This window comes from Chelon labrosus, assembly GCF_963514085.1.
Source record: "Chelon labrosus genome assembly, chromosome: 5".
Lineage (NCBI taxonomy): Eukaryota > Metazoa > Chordata > Actinopteri > Mugiliformes > Mugilidae > Chelon > Chelon labrosus.
In genome coordinates this window covers 12,810,930-12,831,380 of record NC_140341.1, presented here as the reverse complement: position 1 = coordinate 12,831,380, position 20,451 = coordinate 12,810,930, and the positions used below count along the sequence as shown (strand labels likewise).

General features: G+C 43.8%; 2 protein-coding genes across 2 annotated transcripts in view; one reads left to right on the top strand and one right to left on the bottom strand.

Moving 5' to 3' along the window:
• Nucleotides 1-5,682, top strand: part of st6gal2a (ST6 beta-galactosamide alpha-2,6-sialyltranferase 2a) — a 42,767-nt gene extending 37,085 nt beyond the window's left edge. The window contains exon 7 of the mRNA XM_084544318.1: nucleotides 2,187-5,682. Coding sequence (XP_084400444.1) covers nucleotides 2,187-2,434 — 248 coding nt within the window. The 3' untranslated portion in view covers nucleotides 2,435-5,682. The remainder of the gene's footprint in view (nucleotides 1-2,186) is intronic.
• tmtops2b (teleost multiple tissue opsin 2b) overlaps nucleotides 1-20,451 on the bottom strand; it is a 32,360-nt gene that overhangs the window by 1,836 nt on the left and 10,073 nt on the right. Inside the window, exons 2-3 of the mRNA XM_084544323.1 lie at nucleotides 15,023-15,348; nucleotides 5,727-5,960 (exon numbers count right to left, since the gene is read on the bottom strand). Of these exons, the coding sequence (XP_084400449.1) occupies nucleotides 5,727-5,960; nucleotides 15,023-15,348 (560 nt within the window). The remainder of the gene's footprint in view (nucleotides 1-5,726; nucleotides 5,961-15,022; nucleotides 15,349-20,451) is intronic.

Genomic DNA, 20,451 nt, shown 5'->3' with positions numbered 1-20,451 from the left:
GTGCAATGCACTGATAGATTAAAGTGTGCTGAGCTCAATTTATTGTTGCGCGTCACTTTGACGTGCACCTCTCCCGAAATATATCCATGACCGTAACGGCTGTGATTGGTTTAAAACGTATTTCCTTGTTCATGTGTCTCAGAGGCCGGGCGAGCACATAAAACTCTCCTTTATTTGCCTCCTACACACTGTCTGCCCAGACGTTTTCTCTTCGTTTGCTCTGTGCAGCGGTGAAGTAGATATTGAGCCACATTTATTAACTTCAGCTCCAACGTGTGCTGCTCAGCCATGTGCAGAGTGGACCTCAACGCAGCTGACCAGTCGCCGCTTAGGGTTTTAGCGGCGTAATTGCACAACAGTACAGACATTTCAGCACACAGGTGTAAATGCTGTAGACGGCTTAAATCCCTACGGTGCATGTTGGAAATAGACCGGCTGCAGGAGTATAATCCAAGCTGCGGAGGGGCAACTATGAGGGAAAAACACATTTCTTTTCCGCTGGTTTGTTGTGTTGTACTACTGAGATGTACTGCAAGCTGGTTTAACACGTTTATTTTATTTACGATGGTGAAAGTCGTTGATAATTACTACAAAAGTGGAAGAAATGTAGGGTCTTCATATAAAGACGACGCATATATAGCTTCGTGTTTTACAATGCACGCCAACCTGACAGGCACACAGATTCTGAACGAGGGATTTTGCTGGCTTATTTCTTATTTAGTACGTTCGTGCTGGAGTGCAGCAACGGGGAAGGAGGGAAGCTGTGAGCAGAATGACAAACATCAGACATCGAATGATAAACAGAAATCAGCAGGAATGTACCAAGCTAGGTGCAATGAACCAAAACAAAAAAAAAACTAAATATATGTGTGAGCTCACTGCTCTTTGTGTTGGCAGCATGTCACAGTGTATGAAAGACATCACGCAGGGCACGCTGAGGCAGGCAAACTCACGGGCTTCATATATTATGTATTCAGTGGTGTGGTTTTTTTTTTTTAATCTCTGTCCAAAGAACACTTTCACTGAGCACATACGGTCTCTTTTTCCAGCACAACTGACCTTCACATTTGAAGCGTAGAGTAACTACAGCCCTTGACACTTAAGAGCAGGTGTTAAATACAGTCTTAGTCTTAGTGCACGTTAATCGTGGGGTGTAGGAGAACCGTGGACATTTCTATTTTCATCTGTTCTACCTGAACTGTTATCTCTGTATGGTTCATAGCAATTTCTGCACCTCAGTGAATCTCATTCATGCTTGCAGCTGATGTAGCTGCGCAGTAGCTACTTGATATGGGGAAATGATATTACATATTACGCTTGGATTGGGGAAAAAAATCCCTTCTTTAATTGAAAGCAGCAGCCATCAGTCGGCCACACGCCAAACCTTTGTATTTGAGATGCCGTTATCACTGTAGTGAAATAAATGCTGTGTCTTGCCCTTTTCGTTTGCCTTCTGAGGTTTGTTGGGAAACACATTCAATTTGTTTGGAGTGTATCCCAGGATTAAAGGGATTCTGGTTTGTAAGGTCGCCTGTCTCATCCCTGGACTAGGGGAAAAAAAAAAAAAGTCAAATCTTATTACCAACTGCTCAGCCGAGCTACTGTGCTACTCAGACTTGTTGTTGCACTGGACAGCGTCCAGGTGTGACCGTGGGAAACTGTGTGAACGCTTTGTCCCTGTAAAAAAGATGGGAGAAGCGTTCTTTAGCTACGTTTGTTTTACGTGGCTCAATCGGGACAAATGTGCATCATGCAACTTATTCAATCCAAACAGACTGACCCAATCCACATGTAGTTTTCAATCGGTCTGAGAATTGGTGGTGTAAAGCTTTAATAACCGTTGAGTACCATCTGGTGTAAACATCAGGTGACGTGAGTTTCGGCAGCAAAACAAGGAGCTGCTCAAACATCATCGTCATCTTTTTCTTTTGAGTAAATTTAGTGTCGTCAATACTGAAAAAAAAAACTTCTTGTGTGCAAAATGTGAGAAGTTAAGTTGGAATCTCTGATCAGAATCCATTTTAATTAGTGACATTGTCCACCTAAATGCAGCCAGCTCTGTTTTTCTTGGTGATCATTCTTGCGTCTTGTATCTGCGTAAATTCTTGATGTCGTATTTTGAAGTTAAACCAGCAAATATGAAACATTCATGAATTCTTCTTTTTGTGTGTGTGTTCCCATCCCAGGTATCCTCATGATGATGGCGCTGTGCGAGCAGGTGCACGTGTACGAGTACATTCCCTCCATGAGGCAGACGGACCTGTGCCACTACCACGAGCGTTATTACGACGCCGCCTGTACACTGGGTGCCTACCACCCCCTCCTCTTCGAGAAGAGCCTGATCCAGCGGATCAACACGGGCCCCGAGAGTGACCTCAAGAGGAGAGGCCGCGTCACTCTTCCAGGCTTACGCACCGTCAACTGTGACATCTGAAGATATGAAACCTGAACGCTCTGAGCCCGAACGCACACCCACACACACATACTCTGGCCTTTTCTGGCTGACCAAGGGAGAGGTGCAATAAAGCCGCCACAGGCGAAGAGGCTGAAGCTTACAAGTTTCAAATTAGACCCATGAAGAGCATAAGCCATAGCCTTCCAGGGAAGGATCAGCATGGAGGTTTCTGAAAGACCGTGTCTTCATCAAGATGGTTTACTGGACAGATGGAGCTGAAAAACATTTTTATTTCTCTGCTTTAGCTGAGCCACATTAGCTGTGGAGCTGAGGGTAGCAACAGATCAATGTCTTAGACCATTTTTAATAACTGGGTGTGATTCAATGGTGTAAAATCTGTGTTTTTCAGTAGTACGGTGGTTCTCCACCTACAGGAAATGCCACTGTTCAATAACGAGGGATCTTTTTTTCTCTTATTTTTTCACTGGTCCAAAGGGTTGTGAATAAACCGAGACGTCATCCACGCTGAATGTGAATACGAACCAACGTTCACACACTTTTACGTACACGAAACGGCAGCACACACATGCAGGAGAATGCAGATTTCGTCGCAGCAGGCTGTACATATCTTCCTGCGAAAGTGGCCGTCGTCACGAGCAGTTCATTTTCAGACTACTGATGCTATTAAGCTCGATACCAGTTTGTCACTTCTTGTTCACTTTTTTTTTTTTTTTTTTAAAAAGAGCGTCAATTGTCGTAATCAAATCAAATAAAAAAAAAAATTAAAAAAAGGGGCCAAAGCGGATCTTCAGAACAAACCGGTGCTCAGAACAGCCGTAACCCTGTGCCTGGTGGTCGACTGAACACTTTCCTCGGGTTGCCTTGTGACTGTTCAGATATACATGCAGTACATACTGTGGCAGGACTGCAGTACCATTCGGTTCAGTGCGGAGGTCTGGAGATGTTTTCTGAAGTGGCGGGTTTCAGGGGCTTCTCAGCTCTGCCTCAGCAATCACCAGCCCCCCCACCCCCTCCATTTGTTGGTGGTCAGTTCACTCTTTTATTGAATGTAATTTTACCACTGCGTGTTGTGGCCAAAACCCTCTGCAGCTCTACTTATGTGCAGCTCATTGCAGGGTTATTTCTTTGTTATGTAACGGCATGATGCGCATTCCCCCGCAACTCATATTCCCCCAATCTTTTATTATTAGTCTGCGCCCATCCACAGCTTAGACTGGAGACGATTTTAAAAAGAGGAATTCGGGCCGGAAATCTCTTGAGATTTGCTTTGTCTCCAGGTAGGATGATCTTTATGTTTACAGTGAGCCAGTGCCACACCTGGGGGAAGCTCTTGGGGTATGAGTTCGGTACATGGGAAAGAAGGCCGTGTGTGTGTGTTTTATGTTTTGTTTTCGTTGTTCTCGCTGCAGACGTGTGGTCAGAAAAGGTTTTGCCAATAACAGAGATTTTTTTTTTTTTTATTGTTATTAAGCGTTCTTTTCTACAAAATGTGCTTGTGCCATTGGTTGTGTTTTGGTAAAGAAGTGAAAACATTACAGGAATGATACTGAATAGTTTGATGGCTCTGTTGTAGTAGTAGTAATAGTAGTAATAGTATAGTAGTATGTAGATGATGCTGGGATTTGACTCGGGCTGGGTATTATCAGGATTTGTAGTATTGGTTTAAACACACAGGTAAAAAAATAAAAAATTGAACAATCATACCTGGGAAAAAAAGAGAAAGACACAAGCTTCTCTCCATATTTTGACCTTTTTTTTTTTTGGTGCCAGTTTTCAGTACTGGTGTTTTATACTGCAACATTGGTAAAATGTAAATTGTGTTTTTCTGGAAATTCCAATTGAGAAAGCATGTAAGTATATTAGATTAAATAACCCGATGACTAATTCAGTGAATTATACGCAAAGGTTCTTCATCACATTGATGCAAAATTCTGTAAAACAAATATTGCCATGGAAGCATTTTAACTCGTGTGATATTGAAGATAGAAATGTTGTGTTTATATTGATCAATAAATGGTCTCACCTCACATGCATGTGCAGCATAACCACGCGTATCGTGCTTTGGACACATTTTGTTTACGATGCAAAAAAAAAAATAAAAATGCAGAGCTTAATACCCAGCCCCAGTTATTTGACAATTCTTAGAGCAAGGTACCCAGTAAAGTCAGCGACTGTGACAGAGGATTTAAGGTTTTTGATGCTTACGGAGATTCCCGCATTCATTTTGAATCATGCAGGGTTTTTTTAGCTCTGCTGTAGGTTTTACGGTTCTCTGTTGAGATAAACGATAACATGTTCTAGTGCTTGTGATTGTAGCACACTGAAGGTGCAAAAAGCCCTGAACATATCGTACATGTATATTTCTGATTACTTTCCAGTGCACAGAGCATGCAAATAAGGATCAGGGCTAAGTCTTAAACTGTCTGTGCTGTACTGTGCTGCAAGTAGTCACCATTGTCATTAACTGTTGTGAGAGGCGATTGTGCCACAAGTTTTTCTTTTTCTCAAGTGATGTTTCTAATGCATGCTAGTGGATCACATCTAGCTGCGGCGCAGCTATCAGCAGTTCGCTGGAAGCACTTGATTAAGTGCAATGCCTTCCGGCTACTTCATCTTTGCATCTTAATATCGTGCCATATTCCATTTTTAATTATGTCTCGGTTTCATTGAATAAATGCGAGATGAGGACTCGGAGTAATAGCAGGACTTCTAAGGTGCTATTGCTTCTCTCGGGGATGCTTAAGGTCATCTTTAATAGAATTTTCTATCTTCTTCAAGACAACAGAATTTATTGCTTGTAATAAGTACAGGGCATTGTACTGAAATCTTGGCATGAACTTTACAGTTTGGCGTAGTAGTGAGCTTGAGAGACATGTTTGGAGACATTGATGATTACATTTTCCCCTCACTGCTCTTTTCTCTTGAGGCCAGTTTTTCATGTCTGGGTTTTATTCATTATTGTGGGAATTTCTGCACCACATTGCCTCTGAAGGATTGTTCAGCCTCTTTTTTTTCTACATTTCCCCTTTTCAGCTTCTTGCGGTAATCCCATAAAGGGACGAAGAGAAAGAGAAGCATCTTTGACTAATAGTAATAAGAGTGAAGAATCAGTTTCACTCCCAGCAGCCTTAGGGTGTTCTTGATTTTTAATTTGTCAGTGAATTCTCTTCTTCTTACACTTGAATTGATATTTAAATAGAGCATTTGTATGATTTCAGCTGTTGTAATTTGTCCTTTTTTACTGTGTAAATAAAGGCGTTGTACATGTCAAAGGGCCTTGAGTTTCGTTGTGACTGCAAAAAGGACTCACCTGTTTGTTCATGAGTATGTAGATGAGGGGGTTGATGACGGTGCTGCTCTTGGCCAGCAGTGAGGGAACCACGCTGGCCACGGGGCTAATGATGTTGGGCGGGCCGAACGTTGCCATCATGGCCACCACGCCGTAAGGCATCCAGCACAACAAGTAGCACGCTGCTGTGGTCAGGACCATAAACAGTATGTGGTACTCTCTCTTTCGGGCTGCAGTCTTTCGGATTTTACCGACCTGTGGATAACGGGAGGAGAGAGGATTGATGAGGACAAAAAACAAATAATCAGCTTGGGGGTTTTATGTTTAAAGTTTTCTTGCAAAGCTCGGAAAGACGGTTTTGATTCGCTATGAGATTTTCAGGCATCAGGTGGTTTCATGCGGAGTCCAGAGGCCTTGGAAACGACTCATAGATTTCTCTCTAAGCTATCCATGAAGCGCATTGTGGGACAAGCACTTCAGGCAGCTCTATTATTGCCCTGTTGTGCAACACACACTTAAAAAAGTGATAAAAGAGGGACTTAAAAGGCATTTTCCAAATAGAAAATGGAAACTATTCATAGTTTTATACAACGGAAGACCCATCATCTGTCCAGACGATAGAAAATCAATTTAAAAACATGTTATGATTGAGAAAAATATAAATCAATACCCACACTCTGCTACTGTGCTCCCATATCCCACACCGACGTGACAATGTTTCATCATCCAGGTAAGAAGACGGGGAATAATTTATGGGTGTATTAAGTCGTCATTCTCGCAACTGAACACAATTTATTTGAAATCTGCTGCATACAAAATGATTAATATATAGTGTGTTGTTAACAACGGGTCCTTGGTGTATTGGCGAAACCTTCAGTCAGTGCAAGATCTTGGCATTTGATTAAATAAAATGTGTTGTTGTCTCTGCTGACTGCTTCATCTTTGTGTTCATCGTCCATCGTTGTGCGGTGCACACAAAGACCCAAAACCACTCAGGTTCCAGTGATAAAGACATTCTACCTTGCCCCAAGGTTCAAGAATGTCAAGAATATGCTCATTGTGAACAAGGCCAAAATATTAATGCTTAAAAACTCAAAATTCAACAATTGTTACAGGCTCAGGTTTTCCAGTCTGCTGGCCAAGACTGGTTAAATGTGGTGTCTTGTGTTCTCTCCCTCAGGTGAAGCTGATCCGCGGTAATTGGAAGGATCTGATAAAAAGGGGGAGGAACCATGTCTCCCTATCTCACATCTTCTTTTCACAGCCACTGCAGCAGGAGCCACTGTTATTTAGCTTTTGTTTTATCGATTTAGCTCATTGAATGGGTTCAGTTGTCTTTCTTTCTTATTTCTGATTAGGGTTTAGTTTGGCATGTTCTCTCCGGGTACTCCGGCTTCCTCCCGCTGTCCAAAGACATGCTTGTTAGGTTAATAGGTGATTCTAAATTGGCCGTAGGTGTGAGTGTGAATGGTTGTCTGTCTCTCTGTGTTAGCCCTGCGATAGACTGGAGACCTGTCCAGGGTGTACCCCTGATGACAGCCGGGATAGGCTCCAGCCCCCCCCGTAACCCTCCAGAGGATAAGCGGTTACAGAAAATTAAATCAGAAATCAGAAAATAACAATACAAATCGTCTCAAGACGCTTTACAACATCCGGTCTGAAGGATGCAAAAACTCCCTTTTAACAGGAAGAAACCTTGAGCAGAACCCAGCTCATATGGGGGGACATAACTGCGGCATTTTGAATCAACTGATCAATCAAGACTTTTTAAAGAGCTATTTGGACAGCCAGACAGTAATGAATTACAGTAATCCAGCCTGGATGACGCAAATGCATGAACTAGTTTTTCAGTATCACTCTGAGACAGGATGTTCCTAATTTTGCCGATATTACGCAGGTGAAAGAAGGCAGTCCTGGTTACTTGCTTTATGTGCGAATTAAAGGACATATCCTCGTCGAATATAACGCAAAGGTTTTTCACAGTAGTACTGAAGGCCAAGGTAATGCCATCCAAAGAAGCCAGGTGATTAGATAATGAATCTCTGAGGTGTTTAGGGCCAAATACAATAACTTTTGTTTTGTCTGAGTTTAAGAGTAAGAAATTACAGGTCATCCAAGCCTTTATGTCTTTAAGGCATGCTTGGAGTTTACCCAGGTGATTAGTTTAATCTTGTCTCATGGATAAATATAGCTGGGTGTCATCTGCATAGCAATGGAAGCAGCTACGTAAAGAGTATTGGTCCTAGCACAGAACCCTGAGGAACTCCATAACTTACTTTTATATAAGTAGAAGAATCATTGTTGACATGGACAAACTGGAATCTGTCAGACAGATAGGATTCAAACCAGTCTAATGCAGTTCCTTTAATCTTGATCACACTTTCAAGCCTCTGTAGTAAAATATTGTGATCAATGGTGTCAAATGCAGCACTAAGATCTAGCAGAACAAGTATAGAGACAAGTCCACTGTCTGAAGCCATGAGGAGATCGTTGGTAACTTTAACCAGAGTCGTTTCTGTACTGTGATGATCTCTAAAACCTGACTGAAACTCTTCAAACAAAACATTCCTGTTTAAATGGTCACACAACTGATTAGCAACAACTTTTTCTAGAATTTTAGAAATAAAATGAAGGTTGGAAATTGGTCTATAGTTGGCTAAAACATCTGGATCTAGAGTGGCTTTCTTAAGTAAGGGTTTAATTACAGCAATCTTAAAAGAGTGAGGCACATATCCTGTTAATAAAGATACACTTATCTGGTTTAATATGGAGGTGTTAATTAATGGAAAAACGTCCTTGAGCAATTTAGTTGGGATGGGCTCTAGAAGACAGGTTGATGGTTTAGATCCTGTAATTGTTGAAGAGAGCTCAAGAAGATCTACTGGGGAGAAGGATTCCAGATATTGATTAGGTGCTACAGACGTTTCTAACGCCTACAGCTGTTGGAAGGATGCCTTGAAAGTTTTCTCTAATGCCTACAATTTTATTTGTAAAGAAGCTCATGAACTTATTGCTACTGAAGGCTAAAGGAGACACCAGCTCCCATGGCCCTTTGTGGGCTGCCCTGAGTGGCTTCTCATTGTACATTTATTTTGACCGGCCCATCTTGTTTATGTTTACTGTTGAAGCTGCATCATTTTTCTTTATAAGTTACAGTTTAAAGCAGGGGTCTATCCATCTTTGTTTTTGTTACTCTAAGAAGAAAAAGGCACTTTTAGAAAAATAGCGCTGTCCCTTTAAGTAATACGGTAGTCTGGCTGTGGGTTTGTGCCCCAGAACTGCGATAAAAAGTAAAAAAATAAGATGAACGTTTGTCTTGCTGTTTGTTCTGGAGGAGTTGTGTTAGATCACTTTGCTGAGAACCACTCTAAGGAGGTCATAACACCAGTAAACAAAGATCAACTTTCACTGTGTACACAATTTCATCTGATTTCATCAAGCTGTAACTTTCAACTGTAATCCAATTAAAGTTCTCCTATAACGCCACTCTTCGGATGGCTCCACACACACACGGCTCTGCTTTAATGTCAGCCTCTCTTTCATTCATCTTAATTTAAGTTATGTGGGTAAATCGAGAAGAGGTAACGTGAAGTGGGCAAAGTTTTTCCCAGCGCAGATCCTCAGAAGTCCAGTACTTTCTCACAGACTTATCTGAGACTTCCGAAATCTAAAGGCGCATAGTTGTTAATCTTAAAAGCCTCCAGAGGATTAAACTGGGCCTGAGCCAGTTACTCATGCAGGAGATGTCAGATGTACTCCTATTGAAGAAGGAAGTTGAAAATAAAGTGTCACCCTTTCTCTTGGATCTCTGGTTCAACCCTAAGCACTGCGTCCGTTCCATTGATATATTGTATGTACATTCACATCACCTGAGTTTGCAGCTCTAAAACCTTATTGGATTATACTGCTATAATGTAGTTTGTGTGGCAGCATTTTTACAAGTGTCTCTTTTATAATAATAGAAAGAGGCCGATGCCTATAAATCTCCGATATGATGCAGATCCGGATCGCTGCTCCAGCTTTCTCTGTTGGTGGTGAGCTTCTGGTACTGTTGACTTTCCTAATCTCTAATGTTTATGCACGAGTGCTGCTGGGGATTTGTTTTCCCTGCAGAATCCTTATAGTTGAGCCCTTTCAGCTGAATCAAATGGTATAACCCTCTTCTATAAATCCCTTGGAGTTTCTCATTGAACAGGCCAACGAACATTACAGCCAAGTTTCGCAGTCGATGGTATGTAAGCCGATGAGTGACAAAACATTTTGCCACAGTCGGCATTTTGATTTGTCGAAAAAACATTGTTTTGCAATTATTATAGTCGCTTTAATCTTTGCCACCGCTCCTACATCCTGTCATTAGTTGAGTCAAGCTGTGTTTGTGCAACAAAGTGGAAACCTGAAGCACTAGCGGTTAACAGAAGAGAAAGAACCTTGTACTGAAAACACTGCATGGTCAGCTGCGTGAAAAGCTGAGTGAAAGCTTTAGTAGGCAAGGCCAGACTGGTGAAAACAATGCTCCTGTGCCTCCTATATACTGAATGTGGTGAATTAAAGTATTAAATACAGTGTTTGTCCGCCTATTAAATCACGTAAGTCATCTCGGACTGGTTAGATTACAGACCCTGTCACGTTAAATATATTCTTCATCTTACTGTGGTTGTTTAGTTTTGATTAGCAGTTGTAATAATCCATCTCCTTCTTCCTTTTTTTCCTCATTTCCTAAGTCAGCTGGTCGTTTCATGGTCCGCACGACGCTCACAGTGTGTGACTGTCTAGTGTTTGAGTATGACGCACATCAATTTTCCTCTCCAGAGGCCTTTCAGATTTCTCTCTGATTTCTTTTCCGGTTGATTTTTATTTTATTTTTTTAATCAAACACGAATATGCTGCGGGAGGTCTGAAATTAGCAAAGAATCTGAACATCTTTTTGTTTTTGGAGGGGCACGGCGGTGACATGTTAGCCACAAAAGAGAATGAGATCAAACGTTGCGTCAAATGAGAATCTCATCCTCATCATGTGAATTAAAAAATATGTGTTGCGGTTTTTCTTCCAGCTCTATTCTTTTTGGAGAATTAAAATAAATAAATAGTACCAAGAGGTATGGCAAGAAAGGCACAGCGGACAATATGTTTCCACTTCATTCTGGATTATTGCTCACATCTGTCTCTGTAACTCCCCCCACTCAACACTACCAGTACGTCCCATTCGCTCATCTCCCCACTTGTCGCCCCCCCACCCACTTCTTGGCTCTCCTTGTGTGTCTCTGTGCTGAATTGCAAGAGTGCCGACAGGTGTGCTGGAGTCAGAGCAGAGGCCCCCCAGCTGCAGTCAGATTTCTTCATAGATTCTTCAAAAGCCCTTCCACTTCAACTCTAGTTTAGTGCTGCCAGTCAGTGAAACTATGCTTCGAGCCAAATTACCAGCCTGTCCTTCCGCACTGTCCTGTCCCAGCCCTGTGCTCCCAATCTCGCTGCCCCTGCTTCCTAGTCTTGGAACTAAGCGTTGCTCATCCCCCTTGGACCCCACTCCAAACCGGCCTCGCGCGTCAGCACCAGCAACCGGCTCCCTCCTGCTGAGCTCTGTCCCCTGCTCTCTGGATCCCTCCCCTCAGAGTGCCATATGCTCAGCAAACCCTTATCGCCGTCCTGGCTAAACTTCAAACCTCAGCCCCAGCTATCCACTAGTTATTTATCGAGCCGCTAACTATCCTCGTCTTCACCCACTCGCCCATAGTTTGTAGCTGCTTCAAGGTTCGCCAACAAAAGGGGGAACCAATCATTTCTCTTTTTTGTGCCACTTTGTCTCCTCTTTTTTTTTTTTCATCCGCCCAGAAACAAATTGACTGCCGTGAACCTTTTTAAAAAAGATGTCAAATCCCACAATACATGTCAAGGGGAGAGGAAGTTTTCGCAGAAATATTTTCAGCAGTCACGATAAGTGAAATAATTCAAAAACGAGTGAAAATATAAATTGTTATTAACTTTTAAATGCTCTATTGACAGAATAAAAAAAAAGAGCTTGGAGCTTTTGCAAAACAGTGAACAGATAACGCAGCTGTGCCACAAGCCATATTTGATGTGACATTTTCCCCAAATGCCTGTTGCCTCTGCTCTTCTCTCCTGGGTCTCTTCCCCCAGTCTCCCCCTCTTGGGAGCAACCAAGAGATGAGGCAAAGAGTGAAATCGAGGATGCACAAACTGAGAAATGAGAAAAGGAGTCAGTGCCACACAACATTACCAACCTCCAACCTCCATGGCAAGGATGTCATAGAGATATGGTGAGACTCCTCATAGCCACCAGCACGCAGGCACATGCTTTAATAGATGGCAAAACTGCACAAAATCAAATACGCTCTTTGATCCGATGTGACGTGAACTTATTAGGCTGGAAAATGTTCTCCTGACAGTGCAGGGGTTGCTGTACTGAAGGCCAGTGACAGCAAATCTTTACGGACTGAACAAATGATTCAAAGAGGGACTGAACAAAAGTAATGAAACTGAACAGAAACCAGTTCCCCGAATAGAATCCACACAGAGCGAATTATAGCCGGGCACTTTGTAAAAGCCGCTTATTGATAACAATACACAGGGGGGACTGGCTGAGGTCTTGGATTAAAACTAAACCGAAAAAAGCGAGAAGAAAGCTAAGTGGCTTGGGCTTTGTCTGTGGAGTAATGCTGTGATAATCCCTCGCCCTGCAATCCTCCTTTGCTCGCGGGAAGAAACTGTCCAAATGGCTAGAAGGGAAGATACCTTGACATTTAAAGTTGCTCCATGAAACCCAACAAGGCCCCATCACCATGGAAATGTGCGCCATGGTGATGGGTAAAGTGACATCCAGTGGCTCAGCTCTTTGTTTGTCCTTGAGGCATGCATTCGTTTACAGCGATAGAAATCCCTTAATTTGTGTTCTGTGCAGTTATTTTGAAGACTAAGAAAATCACATGCTACTGCTTTGTATTCAAGTGTTAATAAGCCATAATTTCCTGCCTCCTTTATTGGTGCCTGACATGAGCAACAACCCCCTCCATAGCATTTCCACGCTGGTTTCCACCGAGTGGCACAAATTGTGCTGGGACAGCAGCCTCAGGGTCCTAGCATTGCTCTTTTTGCAGCCCTGTTAATTTGCATTTCAGATCATTTTCAACAAATAAGAAATGAGTAGTTAGTGGAGTAAAAACCCATTTCCTTTGTTCTGCCTTAACAAACAGACCATATATTGCTTTTGCATCAACCCAAGGGAAAAGAGTGTGTTGCTTTTTAAAGGATAAATAAAAAGAGAAACGCAGATACGCTAACTCATCAGCAGATTCGTAAACGTTTGAGCGTATTCAAATATGACATTTTATCTTGTGGCTGCCCTGTATCCTTGTGTGTGAGATGAGTGAAGAAGCTCCAGCTTTAGATTCTCTGTGATGCAGCTCTCCTTGATTTATAGGCTGTCAACCAAATATGACATTTAGCGCTGATGTATTCAACCAGGAAGTTCTTCACTCAAACTTCACTGTAGCCGAACTGAAAACTTCATTGATGTCACGTCATCACATCATGTCGTCTGTCAGCTTCTCCCGTGTCTGTCTGAGATGATTGTGGAGCCGGCCTTTAAACAGGACTGACGGGAAGCCTTTTCAGCTCTCCCATGTGGTACTGCTAAAATCTAAAATCTAAATGGGACAGGCTTGAAAAAGTTTTTCGGTCGCACCTTAATAGAATCCGATGTGCAGTTAAAGGTGAACTACTGTTTTTTACAACCTGGACCTTATTTCTGGCATACAATACGATAGTTTACTCACCCATATAACTTTTGTGTAATTTGTAGTCAGTCAGGAGATATTTAGATCTGCGTATATCCATATAGTGGGAGTGACTGGGGCACCGAAACGCAGCCTCTAAATAACACATTATTTGCCGCAACACTCATTCATTTCACCAATATTTTGTTATCGTATGCTAGTTTTTTTGCCAACATGGCTGAATATTTTTCCAGTTCCGAGGCTGTGGATGAATCATAGCAGTAGCAAATTACAGGTAAACAAGCCGACCGTTGCGGTTGCGCATGGCGCTCAGAGATGACATCATCCAGGTCAGAAGACATCATCCGGGGTCTGTAGGTCAATCTACAGACCCCGGATGATGATAACAGGTAACTCCGGACTCAACGGGGAATAGCACTAGCGAACGATAACAAAATATTGGTGAAATGAAACACCAATATTTTGTTATCATACGCTAGTGCTATTCCCCGTTGAGTCCAGAGTTACCTGTTATCTTCATCTGGGATCTGTAGGTCAATCTATGTCTTCTGACCTGGATGATGTCATATCTGAGCGGCGCGCGCACACACGGCGGTCGGCTTGTTTAACTGTAATTTTCTACTGCTATGGTTCGTCCACAACCTCAGAATCGGAAAAATATTGTTGCAAAAAAACTAGCAGTAGCGTATTATAACAAAATATTGGCGAAATGAACAAGTTTCGTGGCAGATAATGCGTCATTTAGAGGTTGCGTTTCGTTTCAGATCTAAGTATCTCCCAAACGACTGCAAATTACACAAAAATTATATGGGTGAGTAAACGATCGCATTTTATGCCAGAAAAAAGGTCCAGGTTGTAAAAAACAGTAGTTCCCCTTTAAACCAAATGGATGGAACAAACTGCATATCTGGGTTACTTGCTTCAGTCTTGTGACCTTCTTTCACTGTGGTGAGAGAGACATCCATGACCTGCTCCGCCCAGCACGATTCAGAAGTAAAACTGACCTATTTCTGTGCAGAGGACGGGGAGACTGTACTTGTTTTTAAGACAGATAGACAGAGATACACTGTGCCATGTCATTTCAGTTTTGGAAATCATCAACCGTGTAATTAATGTACACAGAAGAAGCTATCAATAAATTTGATATTTTACCTTCGGTTGCACATAATGGTTGTTTTGTTGCCGTTCTGCTGTCCTTCAAGTATGTGTACAGTTAGATAAGGGATTTGAAAGATTGCTGGTTTAAATGAGATCTGTTCATATGAAGGTCATATGAAGAGGGATGCAGACACCAAGCGTCCCTTTTCTAGAGCAGCTTTGTTAAAGTGTGAGACGTGTGTGACACATACTGGCGACAGCTGGTGCAACTCTTCTAGACATCGACATTCACTCATATCAGAGATTAGTCCGTGGCGCTCTTTTATTGGGCGTGCACACTTGAAACAGGCGTGAAACGAACAAACCACAATCTCTTCGGATCTCTTTGAGAAATTCGAAGATTTCCCATGAGCATTTGCCAGCAATGTACCACATACATTTACACACACTTAATGCATTAAACTCTACCTGTTTGACCGCCCAAAGCAGCCTGCCATAGCAGTAAATCATCACCAGGACAGGAAGACCCAGGCAGAAGGTGAAGAGGCAGATGATATAGGCATGCGACTGGGCAGTGTTAACCGTCCAGGAGACGGAGCAGCTTGTCCCTGCCCCCTCTATCCCATAGCTGCTCCAGCCCAATAGTGGGGGCACTGTCCAGAACAAGGAATACAGCCAAGAGCCTCCGACCGCCAGAAGAGGCTTGCGGTAGTCTGGGCCGCGCTTGTTGTAGACAGTCAGGGTGCTGTAGCGGTCGTAGGAGAGGATCACCAGAGAGATCAGCGACACGATACCTGAGAAAGACAGAGATGAGGAGCAGTGAAGAATAAGACACGAAAAACATACAGCCACACTATCTGCTACACTCTGCTTGATATTAGTTCTGCAGGTGCATGGTCAGAAATATTAGTTCTGCAGGTGCATGGTCAGAAATAGTAAATTAAAAACTTAATCTTGGACCTGACAGAAAATGTCAGGGGATCTCCGTCGTGATTACGGATAATTCCATGAGGGCCACGGATGTTTGAACCAATACATTTCGGTCTTAACCACAAATGTCACGCTCATTATTAAAACATTTAATTAACAAAAAAAAAAAGATCAGAGATCCCCAAAGCCAGCCAGAATCAGTTAGTCACATCGCTGAGCCTGACGTCCGTGTTGTAATAACAGTGAATAATGTGAAGCATTTATTTTGGCTGCGCTTGCCAGATCTTTAGCACGAACAGCCTGCCAAAAAAAAAAAAAAAAAAAATCCACAGCAATCAAGAGGCCTTATAGACAGTCAGCTCCGGGATTAAAAGACCACACGAACTGTAATTGGGTGCAAACACGCCAGAACCTGCAATAAGACGTTTCAGGATGCCTCACTGTTTGTTGTGTCCGACTCAATTCAATTTAATTACATAGTGTCAATAACAATCTCAACTGTCTCAAGACGTTTCACAGAACCCCGAGACTGAAAAGCCCGGGGCATTCACAGAGAGTCAGATTAACATAATGTGCTTTGTGGATGAGAAGGCTAAACGTGATGCGGTTGAATACTAAAACTCCAGCTTACTTTGAGGTTTTTCAGCTACTTTGCCTCGGAAAGTGAGCTCGCCGAAACTGACAGATCTGTGACAGGGAATCTCAGTCAAAGTGTCTCGGGGTGTCTAATCTAAAGCAAAACCTGCAGTAAATCGGGACTGAGACATTGATGGATAACCACAGCGGATGACTAAACAAACAACCCTCATCTGAGACCTCAGTTTAAGGCAAATCGTTTGAAGCGTGTCATACCCTTTACATACTTCACTTAATTATTGTTCACTGAGTAATGAATCAAATTTGGCTCATCAGCGCCAAATATATAAGCTCCTTTGTGCGTCAACATTTGTGGCTGACCCTCTAATCCTGTACATCAAAAGAAGCCCCCTCTCCCTTTGGATTGGTTTTGGTTTGAACCCCTACAAGAAACTAGCAAGTATAGATTCTTTTCCTGCGATGCTGCCATCCAGCACTGGCCAAAGATTCAAATCATCAATCAAAGGGATGAAAGCAAAGCCGGTTGTTGCTTCAGTGGCAACAATACCTGCGCAGTCTGAAGGTGACCGTGTGCCTGCGGTGTGTACAGAGCATCGTCAGTTTCGCGTCAGATGAGGGGAAAGTCTTCTGCTGTTCAATTCACCTGATTCTCTATGACTTGCGGCGTCAGTTCACATTCAGAAATCTACAAAGAGACACACTTACTGCCTCAATGCAAGCCATGTCTCTGTCTGCGCAGAGCTTCCCTGAATTAGGTAATTATTCATCAGACCACACTAAGTGCATTTAAAGTCACTGAGTCTCCAGATAAAACAGCGCACTGTTTGTATGTGTGAAAACCTTGAACACTGTTGTAACACATGCCGACAGCATCACGGGCTGCATTAATCCCAGCGCGTCAACTGATAGTTAGTAATAAAAGCATAGCTGTTAGCATTAAAGGTGGCTCCAGGTTAATGTCTCGATAAGCCGTGATAATGTGACGATGTGCCAGATAAAATATATCTTCTGATCATTAGCTATTTAAGAATTGTGCATAACATTATGACCACCTTCCTAATATTGTGTAGGTCTCACTTGTGCCTCCAAAACAGTTCTGATACATCAGAGAATGGACATGGGCCTTCTGAGGGTGTCCTGTGGTGTCTGGTAACACAATGTTGTCAGTGGGGCTCTTTGGGTCCTATGGGTTGAGGGGAGGGGCCTCCGTGGATCACCCTCAGATACCTGGTCAGTTTGGGATCTAGTGAATTTGGAGGCCAGGTCAACATCTTGTGCTGTTCTTCATGTTTTTTTTGAGTTGTTCCTAAATCGTTTTTGTGTGTGTGGGTCTTTGTCAGGCTGCATCCTGCTGGTGATGGCTGCTGCCATCAAGGAGTGTCATTGCTATAGGGTGGGGGTGCCTGGTCTGGTCTAGGTGCATGTCTAAGTAACATCCACACGAATGCCAGATCCAGAAGTTTCAGATGGCCAATGTTATTCACTTCTCCTGTCAGTGGTTTTAATGTTGTGGCTGATAGGTGTAAAAGAGGCCCTTCATTCCAGTAAATACGTAATTCTTTTCCCCAATCTAAAAAATGTCTGTTTTCCTGTAATTATTAGTCAGTTTCAGTTCAGTTTTCCATCACTGTCACTGCCTTCTTATGTGTGTTCAGTCTGTTTTGCTTCAGTTCAGTTGCCTCTGCCTTCTTTGTGACTGGAGCTTGCAGCATGTCGCTCATTTAGCACACACACAGAGATTCAGCCTCCATAGGGTCCCTTTTTCCAGGGACTATGCTGTGTTCCTGCATTATAAATGAACCGGAACAGGTTGTTTACCGCGGTTACTATACATTTTATAGAGAGCATCAATTCTCTCTGAAATAGCCTGTGCATGCACCTGCGTGTGACACATCAGCTCCTGTAACATCCTCTCTTTCTCTTTCTCTCTCTCTCTCTCTCTCTCTCTCTCTCTGGAGCTCCTGATGTTTCTCATTTTCTCCATTTGTGCTGGATATAGAGTGCAGAGAAGTCATTTTGCGACACGCCATCGTTCAAAATACTTCATGTTACCATCTGGTATTTAAGGAATGGGGAATTAGAGGGCGTACAGTCTTAGACCTCTTGAGAAGAAAACACAGAAAGTCGCGAGACAGGTGGCTAAAAGCAACATACGAAGTGAAATGTGCCCTTCGCTGTTACTCTGAACATCGAGTGGAAACTTGGCCTTCACGGTGCAGCAATCTCATATTCTCAGTCTGGCTTGCAGTACTTCGTGATGATGTTGTTATGGTCCTGGGTTTCCAGTGCTGGTGTTTTGTTCTTTTCCTGCTCTCTCTTTCTCTCCCCCCCTCATTAGGCTCACCTGGGCAGGATTCTGGCAGGAGCTCATGACACAGCCGCATTCACTCTGCAATCTACACTCCTTAAAAGGCGGGCTGTGGCTTCCCTCCAGTGCCAGATAATTCCACATGTCATGGTTGGTGCTAGCTCTTCGGTTTCCGTCGTGCCTAGAGAATCTTTTGCTACTTGGGACTTACCTCTCGTGTTTTCTTGTTCCTTCCATCCAGTGCCTCCCAGGGAGAGCCAGAATCCTGCCCCGGCAGCCGTTTTTTCAGTTCTTTTGTCGGTACTCCTGGAGTTTCCAGCGACTTTTGTTTGCCCTTTTGTATTGTTGTTTTGTTGACTTGGAACTTACCGAGTTTGTGAATAAACTCCTCTTGATTGACTTTTACCCGCGGTTTTATCTCCTGCTTTGGGGTCCAACCACCGGTTGGACGAACCGTCACAGAATTATCTGGCCCAACAATGGACCCCGCGGAGACTAACCGCGTGTTTGACGTCCTTTCCAAACAGGGAGCGATGGTGGGACAGCATGATTCCGCTTTACGCTCACTTTCAGACCGTCTCGACTCTCTCACCATGGGTATGACTCAGCTCGACAAGCGACTAGAGACCATCGTTGCCCGGCTCACCACTTCAGCAGCCCCAGCAACTCCTCCTCAACCGCCCACTCCAGCCGAGGCTAATCCAGCATTGGCGCCCCTTCCTCGAGAACCATTCATTCCCACACCCACCAGGTATGAGGGTCAGTTAGGGGCATGTGCACAATTTCTTCACCAATGCTCACTTGTTTTCAGCCAACAGACCACAACCTATGTCACAGACTCAGCTAAAGTAGCTTATGTTATGAGCCTTATGTCCGGTCAGGCAGCTACATGGGCCATGGCTGTCTCCAACCAGCGACCCGAATTGTACTCGAATTACATGCTATTTACCAGAGAAATGAGACAGATTTTCGATCACCCAGTCAGAGGCAGAGAAGCTGAGGGGCAGCTACTGGAGCTCAGGCAGGGTGACCAACCAGTGGCCCAGTTCGCCATCACCTTCCGCATTCTGGCGGCGGAGTGTGGATGGGATGATGGTGCTCTTCGGGCCATTTTTCGCAGAAGCCTGAACAACCAATTAAGAGACGAGCTAGCAGTAAGGGACAATTCTACCTCCCTGGAGGAACTGATTCGGCTAGCCATCAGTTTAGACAATCGGCTTAGGGAAAGGCGCAGGGAAAGAGCCAGTGACGGATTACAACTATTCGACCCTGCTCCTCACCGCCAACGAGATAAGGGGCTGCCATTCCCTGCCACTGACTACACGGAACCCGATGGCCGGCCTCAACCCACAGCGATGGGACCTCCAGGGGAACCAATGCAGCTGGGGCGCGCCCGCTTGACTCTGGCGGAGCGGCAGCGACGCCTGAGACAAGGTCTTTGCATATATTGCGGCGACAAGGGACACATATTGGCCAAGTGCCCAGAACTTCAGAACTCCGGAAACTCCTCCCCGCGCCAGAGAACCCAGGTGGTCCGGTCCACGGCTACTTCGGCCAGAACTGGCTCCCGCTCTTATCTCAAAGGTATGTTGCTCCGGCCCCATCTTGCCATTCCAGTCCATGTGCTGGTGGACAGTGGGGCCGACGAAAGTTTCATTGATTCAGGCCTGGTTCAGCAACACAATCTACCCCTGAGGGAATTGGACTCGCCCAAGGAGGTTTTAGCCATAGATGGCCAACAATTGACACTGATCACACACAAAACAGAACCTCTGAAACTCTTGATCTCTGGTAATCATCAAGAACATATTGAACTGTATGTTATCTCCTCTCCTGTGACCCAGGTGGTGGTGGGGTTACCCTGGCTGAAGACTCATAACCCTCATGTGGACTGGGGAACATCGACGATACGGAGGTGGAGTCACCACTGCCACGCCCACTGCCTCCGGTCAGCTATCCCCGGTCCAGACTCCAGGAACCCCACCACACCGGAACACATTAGCTTGGTCAACGTACCCCAGGAATATCACGACCTCCAGGAGGTTTTCAGTAAGGACCAGGC